Source organism: Kogia breviceps, chromosome 2 (genome assembly GCF_026419965.1).
Source record: "Kogia breviceps isolate mKogBre1 chromosome 2, mKogBre1 haplotype 1, whole genome shotgun sequence".
Taxonomy (NCBI): Eukaryota; Metazoa; Chordata; class Mammalia; order Artiodactyla; family Physeteridae; genus Kogia; species Kogia breviceps.
Window position 1 is genome coordinate 34,760,342 of NC_081311.1, and position 12,304 is coordinate 34,772,645.

The 12,304-nt window shown below is 39.2% G+C and overlaps 1 protein-coding gene across 10 annotated transcripts in view; it reads left to right on the forward strand.

The window, feature by feature from the left end:
• IDE (insulin degrading enzyme) overlaps positions 1–12,304 on the forward strand; it is a 116,646-nt gene that overhangs the window by 36,544 nt on the left and 67,798 nt on the right. For all 10 annotated transcript variants that reach the window (XM_059055440.2, XM_059055441.2, XM_059055442.2 and 7 more), the window contains one exon: positions 11,133–11,317. In XM_059055440.2, coding sequence (XP_058911423.1) covers positions 11,133–11,317 — 185 coding nt within the window. The remainder of the gene's footprint in view (positions 1–11,132; positions 11,318–12,304) is intronic.

The following is a 12,304-nucleotide window of genomic DNA, read 5'->3' on the forward strand; positions in this document are numbered from 1 at the left end:
TGACTATTAGCCCAGTCATCTGCCTGTTCAGGTTTATAGGTCATCCATTTAGAAATTAGAAATGGATCAGGTCTAACTTTAAACATGTCTCGGGCTATGGGGGTGGGTAGGGAGCAAACAGCAGAGTAAACTTGCTCAATCTTCTATTAAAAATCATCTGTGAAACACTTAGAGACTTGAGAAAAAAGACTGTAAAGGGTCATCTGAATAAAAGATTATTTGCATAAAAGTTTTTCTCTTGGTACAGGAATTTATAAATGAACTATTTGGGTTTTTTTTTTTTTTTTTTTTCAGACCTTCAATTTAGGCCTAGATAAAGTCCATGATCTTTCAGTGGAAGTTCTGGTTGTAGTTCTGTTAACATCAAGCTCTTGTTTATCTGCTGAATGCCTCACATTTTTTTCTTCACCACCATTCTTTTGCTCAGGTCTCCCCTTCCTTTTATTTGTCATGCTTCTACTCACCTACTGTCTTTCCTGTCTCCCCTCCTGGACTGAGTTAGATGCCCCTTTTATTACTCCCATAGTTCCTTGGGGATAACTTTGTCACCACACTTAAAAAATAATGTCTTGTTTTCATCACTTTCATAAGTCTGGGTTCCTTCAGAGCAAGGGCTGTGCTGTATTCATCTTTGTAGCCAACATGTATGGTGTGGTGTCTGGGCCTTAACTGTTTGTTTGGATATCAGGGTGCTGAGGTGGACGAGGACTGGGAGTTAAGAGCTAAGTCCTAATTGTAACTTTTTGCTGTATAATCTTGGACAAGTGATCTTCAGTTTTCTTATAAGTAAGATGAGGGGACTAGTTCACCTCGGGATCTTGTTAAAACTGCAGATTCTGGCTTAGTAGGTCTCTAGTGGTTTCTGATATTTTGCATTTTTAACAAGCTTACAAGAAGATCTAGTGCTGCCAGTTCAAGAACTACAAAGGACTAGATAACATCTAATGGCTTTTCCAGCTTTTACCTTCTGTGATTTTAGTCACTGTTTTAAATTATGAACAAAATTACAAGATATGCTGTAATTGCTAAGCATCTCTCCAGTTTATCAGAATGTGAAACACTGACAATTCTGTGCCTTATTATGAAGTTGTATGATAATGTCCCTGTATTACTTCCAAGATTTTGACTTCGACAGGATAAAAATATCAAATAGATGTCCGGAAAAGCATTTGAGTTAGCACTAGCTTGTCATCTAAAAGTCACTACTTGCTTGCTTGCTCTTTGGTGCATATTGGAGAACATTTGCAATAAATAAAATGCTAATGAGGTAGCTGAGATGAGTAGACATGTGATCTCATCAGTATAAATACAGACAGGCAAGCTGTTGAGAAATTCATCATCATCAGAGGAGTTCCTGATCATTTCCTTCAGTTCTCCAGAAGGTGAGAATCAAATTGTCATATGACATATTGATAGATATGCTGTAGATAAAGGCAGACTGTACCTATTGAATATGGATTGCTGGGGATGGGTCTTGTTTGAAAACGTCTCTACTGTAGTTTCTTTTAGCTTTTACTTCCTCAAGAAGTCATGATATTTGATTTGGGAGCATTACCAGCTTAGAAATTTATAGCTTTCCTTGATCTGGTGTACAGATGTCTAAAAGTAGTTGGGTTAATTTTTATGTTTGATTCATAGAAAAAAAATCCACCTCTTTACTGTTAACCACACCAGGAATATTAAACAGACATAGCTTCAATGTCCAAATGAGTTATATACATGCCTGTGATTGACTGTGGTCATTTTTTTTCGTCTAAGCAAATGAAAATCTGGACAAGGGAAATTAAACCCTGAAAAAAATACAGAATGTAGCATATAGTTGAGGGTGGTTATCTTAATGATAATGAAATTTTCACCTCCCACAGAATAAGACAGTTTGTCCTACCAAAGTGAGCTGTATTTCATTTCCTGACTATGGTTGTGGATTGAACAGAAGTTTTAGAGCTAGCTTCATCATCATCATCATCATCATTGCATTTTAATCATTTGTAACCCTTGGTTCCCCTAGATCAAACTCGCTGGGACCAACACAGTAGAGGGAGTTGGGTATAAGCAATGGCAATGGAACCAAAATAAATAGCCTTTGGTTTTTGCTCCCACTTAGTGGAATCCATCACTAGAATTCCAACCTTCTCCCTCCCTCCTGGTAGAACCTTACAGGAGGGAGCTTAGGCATCCTCTGTGGTACACATGGAGCTTTTTTTACTGTTGCCTTTTTAAAAAATAATATATTTATTTATTTATTTTTGGCTGTGTTGGGTCTTCGTTGCTGCGCGCGGGCTTTCTCTAGTTCCGGCGAACAGGAGTTACTCTTCGTTGTGGTGCATGGGCTTCTCATTGCGGTGGCTTCTCACTGCAGAGCACGGGCTCTAGGTGCACGGGCTTCAGTAGCTGTGGCACGTGGGCTTAGCAGTTGTGGCTCGCGGTCTCTAGAGCACAGGCTCAGTAGTTGTGGTGCGTGGACTTAGTTGCTCCAATGCATGTGGGATCTTCCTGGACTAGGGCTCCAACCCGTGTCCCCTGTATTGGAAGGCAGATTGTTAACCACTGTGCCACCAGGGAAGGCCCTAATGTTGCCTCTTAATGCTGTCCTTCTTGCTGGGGGTCTTAATGGAGGCTACCTAGTGGCTTATTTAATCTTAATCTTGCTGTTAGGTTGGAACTCAGTTATTAAAGTTTTTGAAAGCCAGCTGTGTTTCAAAGGCATTTGCTGCAGTCCAAACAGGTTGTCTTTTGGGAAATACCTTAACCAGGATTATTATTGTTGTGACCTTCTTTGGAGGCTTAGATAGACCATTTTTTATTACCCTGATAATTTTTTTTTTAACAACAGAACACTATTTAAAGACTTTCCACTTAGACATTTTAATTTGTCTTTGATATTGAACTTAAGTAGCTTATGGCTAATGAAATAGAAAGGAGTTCTTAATAATAATATTGCCTTTTCACTTTCAAATTGCTTTTGGATTGTCCATGGTGGCCTTATAGCTCCAAAATGTTAGCATTATATTTTATGCTTTATTTTTAAATCTTTTTTTAAAATTAATTCATTATTTTATTTATTTATTTTTGGCTGTGTTGGGTCTTCGTTTCTGTGCAAGGGCTTTCTCTAGTTGCGGCGAGTGGGGGCCACTCTTCATCGCAGTGCGCGGGCCTCTCACTGTCGCTGCCTCTCTTGTTGCAGGGCACAGGCTCCAGATGCGCAGGCTCAGTAGTTGTGGCTCACGGGCCTAGTTGCTCCGTGGCATGTGGGATCTTCCCAGACCAGGGCTCAAACCTGTGTCCCTGCATTGGCAGTCAGATCCTCAACCACTGGGCCACCAGGGAAGCCCTATGCTTTATTTTTAAAGAAATTAGTTTTTACTATAAAAGGGCAAGATTATTAATACTATAAAATACTGTGTGTTTTCAGTATTACACATTTAGTATGACCTATAGTGTTGATATCCAGAATTCCAAATACTCTCCTCAAAAGAAGATCTAGGGGACATTTCTTTTTTTAATAATTTTTATTTTATATTGGAGTATAGTTGATTTACAATGTTGTGTTAGTTTCAGGTATATAGCAAAGTGATTCAGTTATACATATACACATATCTATTCTTTTTCAGATTCTTTTCCCGTATAGGTTATTACAAAACACTGAGTATAGGTCCCTGTGCTATACAGTAGGTTAGGGGACATTCTTAATAAGAGTGAACCTCTTTAGTTAATCAGTTGTTACCCAGAAGACTAGTTACAGATGATTTCATAGAGAAAGATATCCTGATAGAAGCAAACTGGATTTTTCCCTCTCCAATCTCCAGAGACTTTTTTTTAAAAAATGGGCACATTCCAGTACCAATTTTTTAAATTAATTAATTAATTAATTAATTTTTGGCTCTGTTGGGTCTTCGTTGCAGTGAGCAGGGGTTACTCTTTGTTGCAGTGTGCGGGCTCCTCATTGTGGTGTCTTCTCTTGTTGCAGAGTGCGGGCTCTAGGCATGTAGTCTCAGTAGTTGTGGCTCGTGGGCTCTACGGTGCAGGCTCAGTAGTTGTGGCGCATGGGCTTAATTGCTCCTTGGCATGTGGGATCTTCCCGGACCAGGGCGCGAATTCGTGTCCCCTGCATTGGCAGGCCGATTCTTAACCACTGTGCCACCAGGGAAGTCCCAATCTCCAGAGATTTTAACACAGAAAAATAAAAATTTTATCCAAAATTAATTGCATGCATATTTATGTCACCTCTGATTTACCATTAAATCTGGACGTCTGTCAGTCTTTTTTTTTTTTTTTTTTTTTTGCGGTACACGGGCTTCTCACTGTTGTGGCCTCTCCCGTTGCGGAGCACAGGCTCCGGACGCGCAGGCTCAGCGGCCATGGCTCACGGGCCCAGCCGCTCCGCGGCATGTGTGATCTTCCCAGACCGGGGCACGAACCCGTGTCCCCTGCATCGGCAGGCAGACTCTCAACCACTGCGCCACCAGGGAAGCCCTGTCAGTCTTTAAAGAGCAGTTAGATCCACTTCTTTTATGTTTCAGGTAAAAAGCAGATGTGTTAGCACAGGCTCATTTTTTTTCTCTGTAGTTTCGGACAAGTTTTTGGCTTTACCTGATTAGTATATTGACCTACTAATAATAGCAGGTTCAGTTTTTGTCTCTTTAGCAGTTCCCAACATAGACAAAAATAGCGTTCACTCTTAGTCTCAAAAACACACATACTGCAGATCTGGAAAATCCCTTCACTACACTCATACCAACTTACGGGTGCAGAGAAGGGATGGGTCCCTTCCCATCAGTGTAACTCCAGCCTTCCTAGAGAAGAAAGGAGAGGACTATCAGAGGAAGTGAAATCCTTTGTAAGAGAAATTATCAAGCATCTCTGTTAAGATCATTGGACTGTTCCAACTCAGACATTCAACTCTTCACCAGATTACAGAAGTTTCTTGGGGTCCTTCCAACTTTTTGTTTGTTTGTTTTTATGTGTTTGCTTTTGCTGCCTTCATAGGACAACCCAGGTCTCTTATTTTTATTAGGACTTCACAGGATTTTTCCTCAATGGTGTTGTTTCCTAGGTTTTGAGCATGTGAATATCAGACCCATCAGTTCCAGATCTGCCTTATCTCTGAATATCATAAGTTTGAGCAGTGTTTTGGTTAATCCAACAATAATACTTTCACAACTTCTCACCTCACTTACTCTAGTAGATACCTCTGAAATATGTGGGAAAACAGTTATTGGTATTGAAAACTCTTCTAGGTCAGCACACTGATGAACTCATGGCCCAACCAGTCCTGTTGCAAATCCCCATCGATGTGTTTTCCTAGATACAAATATGGCTCCACAGAAACAATATTGTTATCATTCTGTGAAAGAATGATGGTTAAGAGGGAGGAGAGGAATGATTATACCCTGTAGATAGGCTATAAAAAGTTTCCTCTAAAGTCTGGATCAAAATGGTAGAGTAGGAAGATCCTGAGCTCACCTCTGCCCCTGGACACACCAAATCTACAACTACAAATAGACAGCTATCTCTTAGAATGACCTGAGGAGTAGCAAAACAGATTTTCAGATTTGTTATATGTGAACCTCATGGTAACCACAAACAAAAACCTATAACAGATACACAAAAAATAAAGAGAAAGGAATACAAACATAACACTAAAGAAAGTCATCAGAGCACAAGGGGAAGGAACAAGAGAATAAGAAAGGAACAGAGGGCTTCCCTGGTGGCGCAGTGGTTGAGAATCCGCCTGCCGATGCAGGGGACACGGGTTCGTGCCCCGGTCTGGGAAGATCCCATATGTCGTGGAGCGGCTGGGCCCGTGAGCCATGGCTGCTGAGCCTGCGCGTCCGGGGCCTGTGCTCCGCAACGGGAGAGGCCACAACAGTGAGGCCCGCGTACCACAAAAAAAAAAGAACTAAATGCTCCAATCAAAAGACATAGGGTGGCTGAATGGATTTTTAAAAAGACCCATTTAGGGCTTCCCTGGTGGCGCAGTGGTTGGGAGTCTGCCTGCCAATGCAGGGGACACGGGTTCGAGCCCCGATCCGAGAAGATCCCACATGCCGCGGAGTGGCTGGACCCGTGAGCCATGGCCGCTGAGCCTGCGCGTCCGGAGCCTGCGCTCTGCAATGGGAGAGGCCACAACAGTGAGAGGCCCACGTACCACAAAAAAAAAAAAAAAAAAAGACCCATTTATATGCTGCCTGTAAGAGACTCACTTCAGATTTAAAGATACACACAGACTGAAATTGAAATGTTGGAAAAAGATATTTTATGCAAATAGAAATGAAAGGAAAGCTGGGTTAGCAATATTTACATCAGACAAAATAGACTTTGAAACAAAGACTGTTACAGAAGACAAAAAAAGGCATTACATAATGATAAAGGGGTCAATCCAACAAGAAGATAATAACACTTGTAAATGTGCACCCAACTCAGGAGCACCTAAATACATAAACCAAATATTAATAGATGTAAACTGAGACATTGACAGTAATACAATAATAGTAGGGGACTTTAAAGCCTCACTTACATCAATGGATAGATCATTCAGAGAGAAAATCAATAAGGAAACATTGGCCTTAAATGACATATTATATAAAATGGACTCAATAGATATCTATAGAACATTTCACCCCAAACTAGCAGAATATACCTTCTTTTCCAGTGCACATGGAACATTCTCCCAGATAGATCACATCTGAGCCACAAAACAAGTCTCAGAAAATTTAAGAACACTGAAATTATATTAAATAAGCACCTTTTTGGACCACAATGGTATGAAAACAGAAATCAGTTTACAAGAAAAATGGAAAAAACACAAACACACGGAGGCTAAACAACATGATGCTAAGCAACCAGTGGGCCAGTTGAAGAAAGCAAAGGGGAAATCACAAAATACCTTGAGACAAATGAAAATGGAAATACAATGTTCCAAAATCAGTGGAACACAGCAAAAGCAGTTTTAAGAAAGACGTTTGTAGCAATCCAAGCCTACCTCAGGAAACAAAAATCTCAAATAAATAATCTAACCTTACACCTAAAGGAACTAGAAAAAGAAGAACAAATTGAGCCCAAAGTTAGTAGAAGGAAGTAAAAAATATCAGCAGAAATAAATGAAATAGAGACTAAAAAACAATAGAAAATACAATGAAACTAAAAGCTGATTCTTGGAAGATATAAACAAAATTGATAAACCTTTAGCCAAACTCATAAAGAGAGGACCCAAATAAATAAAAACAAATGAAAGAGAAGTTACAACTGATACCACAGAAATGCAAAGGATCATAAGAGTCTGTGATGAACAGTTACTTGCCAACAAATTGGACAACCTAGAAGAAATGGATAAATTCCTAGAAACATACAGTCGTCTGAGACTGAATCACAAAGAAACAGAAAATCTGAACAGACAGATCACTAGTAATGAAATTGAATCAGTAATCAGAAAGTTCCAAACAGGGGCTTCCCTGGTGGCACAGTGGTTGAGAGTCTGCCTGCCGATGCAGGGGACACGGGTTTGTGCCCTGGTCCAGGAAGATCCCACATGCCATGGAGCAGCTGGGCCCGTGAGCCATGGCCGCTGAGCCTGCGCATCCGGAACCTGTGCTCCGCAACGGGAGAGGCCACAACAGTGAGAGGCCTGTGTACCGCAAAAAAAAAAGTTCCAAACAAAAGTCCAGAACCACACAGCTTCACAGGTGAACTCTACCAAACATTTTAAAAAGACTTAATATCAATCTGTCTTTCTCAGACTATTCTAAAAAATTAAAGAGGAAAAGGAACACTTCAAAAATCATTCTACAAGGGCAGTGTTACCCTGATACCAAAATCAGATAAAGACACTATAAAAAAAAGAAAATCACATGACAGTGTTCCTGATGAACAAAGATGCAAAAATCCTCAGCAAAATATTAGGAAACCAAATTCAACAATACATTAAAAGGGTCATATACCACAATGAAGTGGGATTTGTTCCAGCAATTCAAGGATGGTTCCGCATCTGCAAATCAATCAACATGAAATATCATATTAACAAAACGAAGGATAAAAATCATATGATCATCCCAACAGATGCAGAAATAGCATTTGACAAAATTCAACATCGATTTATGAAAAAAACTGTCAACAAAGTGAGTATAGAGGGAATATAACCTCAACATAATAAAGGCCATATATGACAGACCCACAACTAACATAATACTCAATGGTGAAAAACTGAATGTTATTCCTCTAAGATCAGGAACAGGACAAGAATGCCCACTCTCACCACTTTTATTCAACATAGTAATGGATTACTATTTTCAGATGACATGCTACTGTATATAGAAAACCTTAAAGACTCCACCAAAATAACTGTTAGAACTAATAAATGAATTCAGTGAATCTGTGGGATTCAAATTCAGTATACAGAAATCTGTTGTGTTTCTGTATAGTAATAACAAACTTTCAGAAGGAGAAATGAAGGAAATAATCCCATTTACATTTGCATCAAAAAGAATAAAATACCTAGGAATAAATTTAATCAAGGAGGTGAAAGACCTGAACTCTGAAAACTATAAGACATTGATGAAAGAAATTGAAGATGACACAAATAAATGGAAAGATTATATTATGCTCATGGATAGGAGAATTAATATTGGTAAAATGTACACATGACCCAAAGCAATCTACAGATTCAGTGCAATCCCTATGAAAATACTAACGGCATTTTTCACAGAATGGAACAAATAATCCTAAAATTCATATGGAACTGCAAAAGGCCCTTAATAACCAAAGTAGTCTTAAGAAAGAAAAACAAAGTTGGAGTTATCATGCTTCCTCATTTCAAACTATACTAGAAAGCTATAGTAATCAAAACAATATGGCACAAAAAACAGATGCATAGGGCTTCCCTGGTGGCGCAGTGGTTGAGAGTCCGCCTGCCAATGCAGAGTATGCGGGTTCGTGCCCTGGTCTGGGAGGATCCCACATGCCGCGGAGCGGCTGGGCCCGTGAGCCATGGCCGCTGAGCCTGCGCGTCCGGAGCCTGTGCTCCGCAACGGGAGAGGCCACGGCAGTGAGAGGCCCGCCTAGCACAAAAAAAAAAAAAAAAAAAAAAAAAAACAGATGCATAGATCAGTGGGACAGAATAGAGAGCCTAGAAATAAACCCACTCACATGTGGGTCAATTAATTTACAACAGAGGAGCCAAGACCATACATTGGGGAAGAGACATTCTCATCAGCAAGTGATGCTGGGAAAACTGAATCACTTTCCTATACCATATACAAAAATAAACTCAAAATGGATTAAAGACTTAAATGTAAGGCCTGAAACCATAAAACTCCTAGAAGAAAACATAGGCAGTATGCTCTTTGACATCGTTCTTAGCAATATTTTTTTGGATGTATCTCCTCAGGCAAAAATAAACAAATGGGACTACATCAAACTAAAAAGCTGTTGCACAGCTAAGGAAACCATTAACAAAATGAAAAGAAAATCTACTGAATGGTAGAACATATATGATATATTTGATAGAGGGTTAATATGATATATTTGATAAAGGATTAATATCCAAAATGTATAGAGAACTCACACAACTCAATATCAAAAAAAATCTGATTTAAAAAATGGGTATTTAAAAAATCAATATACATTTATCCATGGAAGACATACACATGGCCAGCAGACACATGAACAGATGCTCAACATCACTACATCAGGGAAATGCAAATCAGAACCACCCCACACCTGTCAGAATGGCTGTCATCAAAAAGACAATTAAGAACCATTGTTACTTTAAATTAAAAAAAAAAAAGTTTGAACATGATTTTTTCTGTATTGAAAGCTTGCATTATTTGTTTTATATTTGGATCCTTCTGAATCTTAGTGTAACTTTTGGAATATGAATTTATAATTGAATATTGAGATGTGAAGCCATGAAATCAGAAATATTAACAAATCAATGTAAGCAAGTGCCGATTGCCCATCATCACAAGACAGGTACAAAGAAATGTGAACTAAAAAAAAAAAAAGACAACAAATTAAGTGTTGGCAAGGACATGGAGAAAAGGGAACCCTTGTGCACTATTGGTGCACTTCATGCAATACACCAATTGTATGAAGTTTCCTCAAAAAATTAAAAATAGAACTACTATACAGTCTAGCAATTCCACTTCTGGGTATTTATCAAGAAAGTATGAGAGAGCTTCCCTGATGGCGCAGTGTTTGAGAGTCCTCCTGCTGATGCAGGGGACACAGGTTCGTGCCCTGGTCCGGGAGGATCCCACATGCCGCGGAGTGGCTGGGCCCATGAGCCATGGCCGCTGAGCCTGTGCATCCAGAGCCTGTGCTCTGCAATGGGAGAAGACACAACAGTGAGAGGCCTGCATACCGCAAAAAAAAAAAAAAAGAAAGTATGAGAACGCTAATTTGAAAAATATAGGCAGACCTATGTTCATTGCAGCATTATTTATAGTAGCCAAGATATGGATGAATGCCAAATAGCAAGATTTCATTATTTCTCATGGCTGAGTAATATTCCAGTGTGTGTGTCTGTGTCTGTGTCTGTCTGTGTGTCTCTGTGTACCATACCTCACACACACACACATACACACACACAGGAATATTACTCAGCCGTGAAAATAATGAAATCTTGCCATTTGCAACAGCACAGATGGACCTAGAGGGGTATTATGCTAAGTGAAATAAGTCAGACAGAGAAAGACAAATACCGTATGATTTCACTTGTATGTGGAATCTAAAAAAATGAAATAAGTGAACAAACAAACAGAAACAGACTCATAGATACAGAGGAAAAATTTTTGGTTGCTAGAGGGGAGGATGGAGGTGGGGGGTTGGGCAAAATAGGTGAAGGTGATTAAAAGGTACAAATTTCCAGTTATAAAATAAATAAGTCAATGGGGATGTAGGGAATATAGTCAATAATATTTTAAGAACTTTGTATGGTGATAGATGTTTACTAGACTCATTGTGGTGATCAGTTTGTGATGAATCACTGTGCTGTACACCTGAAACTAATATTGTATGTCAGTTGTACTTCATTATACACATTTTTTTAATCTGATGATATATGGTTTTGTTTGTTACTCTTTGTTCATTAAAAGAAAAAAGCACAATCCAACAATTAATAATTTTTTTCTTTTCAGTTTCCAAAAAAAGACTTACAGCAAAATGAATAATCCAGCTATCAAGAGAATAGGAAATCATATCATCAAATCTCCTGAAGACAAACGAGAATACCGTGGACTAGAGCTGGCCAATGGGATCAGAGTACTTCTCATCAGTGATCCCACAACAGATAAATCATCAGCAGCACTTGATGTACACATAGGTACAGTTTAAATTTATGAATTAATCTTTGTTCAGTTTCATTGACCTAATGTTGACAATTATTAGAACTTTCCATATTTGTGCAAATGGAGACCTGGTAGTTACCAGTTCGATGTACCTTACTTTGTACAGTAGTCCTGTACAGCTATTGGTAATCTACAGTTGTCTAAGTTAAATCACCTTATATTTACCAAAAGTATCTTGTTAGGTTCCCAGCTAAGGTGACCTAGCAGCAAGGAGATTCATTCCCATCCTTTAAAACAGTGACAGTTCTAATGCCTTTACTTTTATAAACTTTTGATATACTAGGGAATACCGTATTTCCTAAATTCTTGAGTGCACATTTCTTCCACATTTAATGCTGCTTTAATCAAGTTATTTCTTATTTATATGTACATTTAGTTTCTTTTTTTCCTCTCTGAAAAGCTTTTATTTAACTCAGTTGCATTTTAGAATTGGGAAAATAAGATAATAACCATCATAAGTTGAACAAATAATTATTGCCAAGCACAGCTCAGTGTGCTTTGCAAATTATCATCTAATTTGTAGTTGCACAACTCTCTAAGTAAGGTATGTATACAAAAAGTGAGGGCTTCACTGGTGGTGCAGTGGTTAAGAATCTGCCTGCCAATGCAGAGGACATGGGTTTAAGACCTGGTCCGGGAAGATCCCACATGACGCGGAGCAACAAAGCCCGTGTGCCACAACTACTGAGCCTGCATTCTAGAGCCCACGAGCCACAACTACTGAAGCCCGCGTGCCTAGAGCCCATGCTCCGCAACAAGAGAAGCCACCGCAATGAGAAGCCAGCGCACTGCAACGAAGAGTAGCCCCCGCTCGCTGCACCTAGAGAAAGCCCACGCGCAGCAACAAAGACCCAGTGCAGCCAAAAATAAATAAATTAAATAAATAAATAAAATGTTTTTTAAAAGGTGACTGAAGCAAAATATTTTGCTCAAAGTTTTACAGCTAGCATAGCTGCTAACCC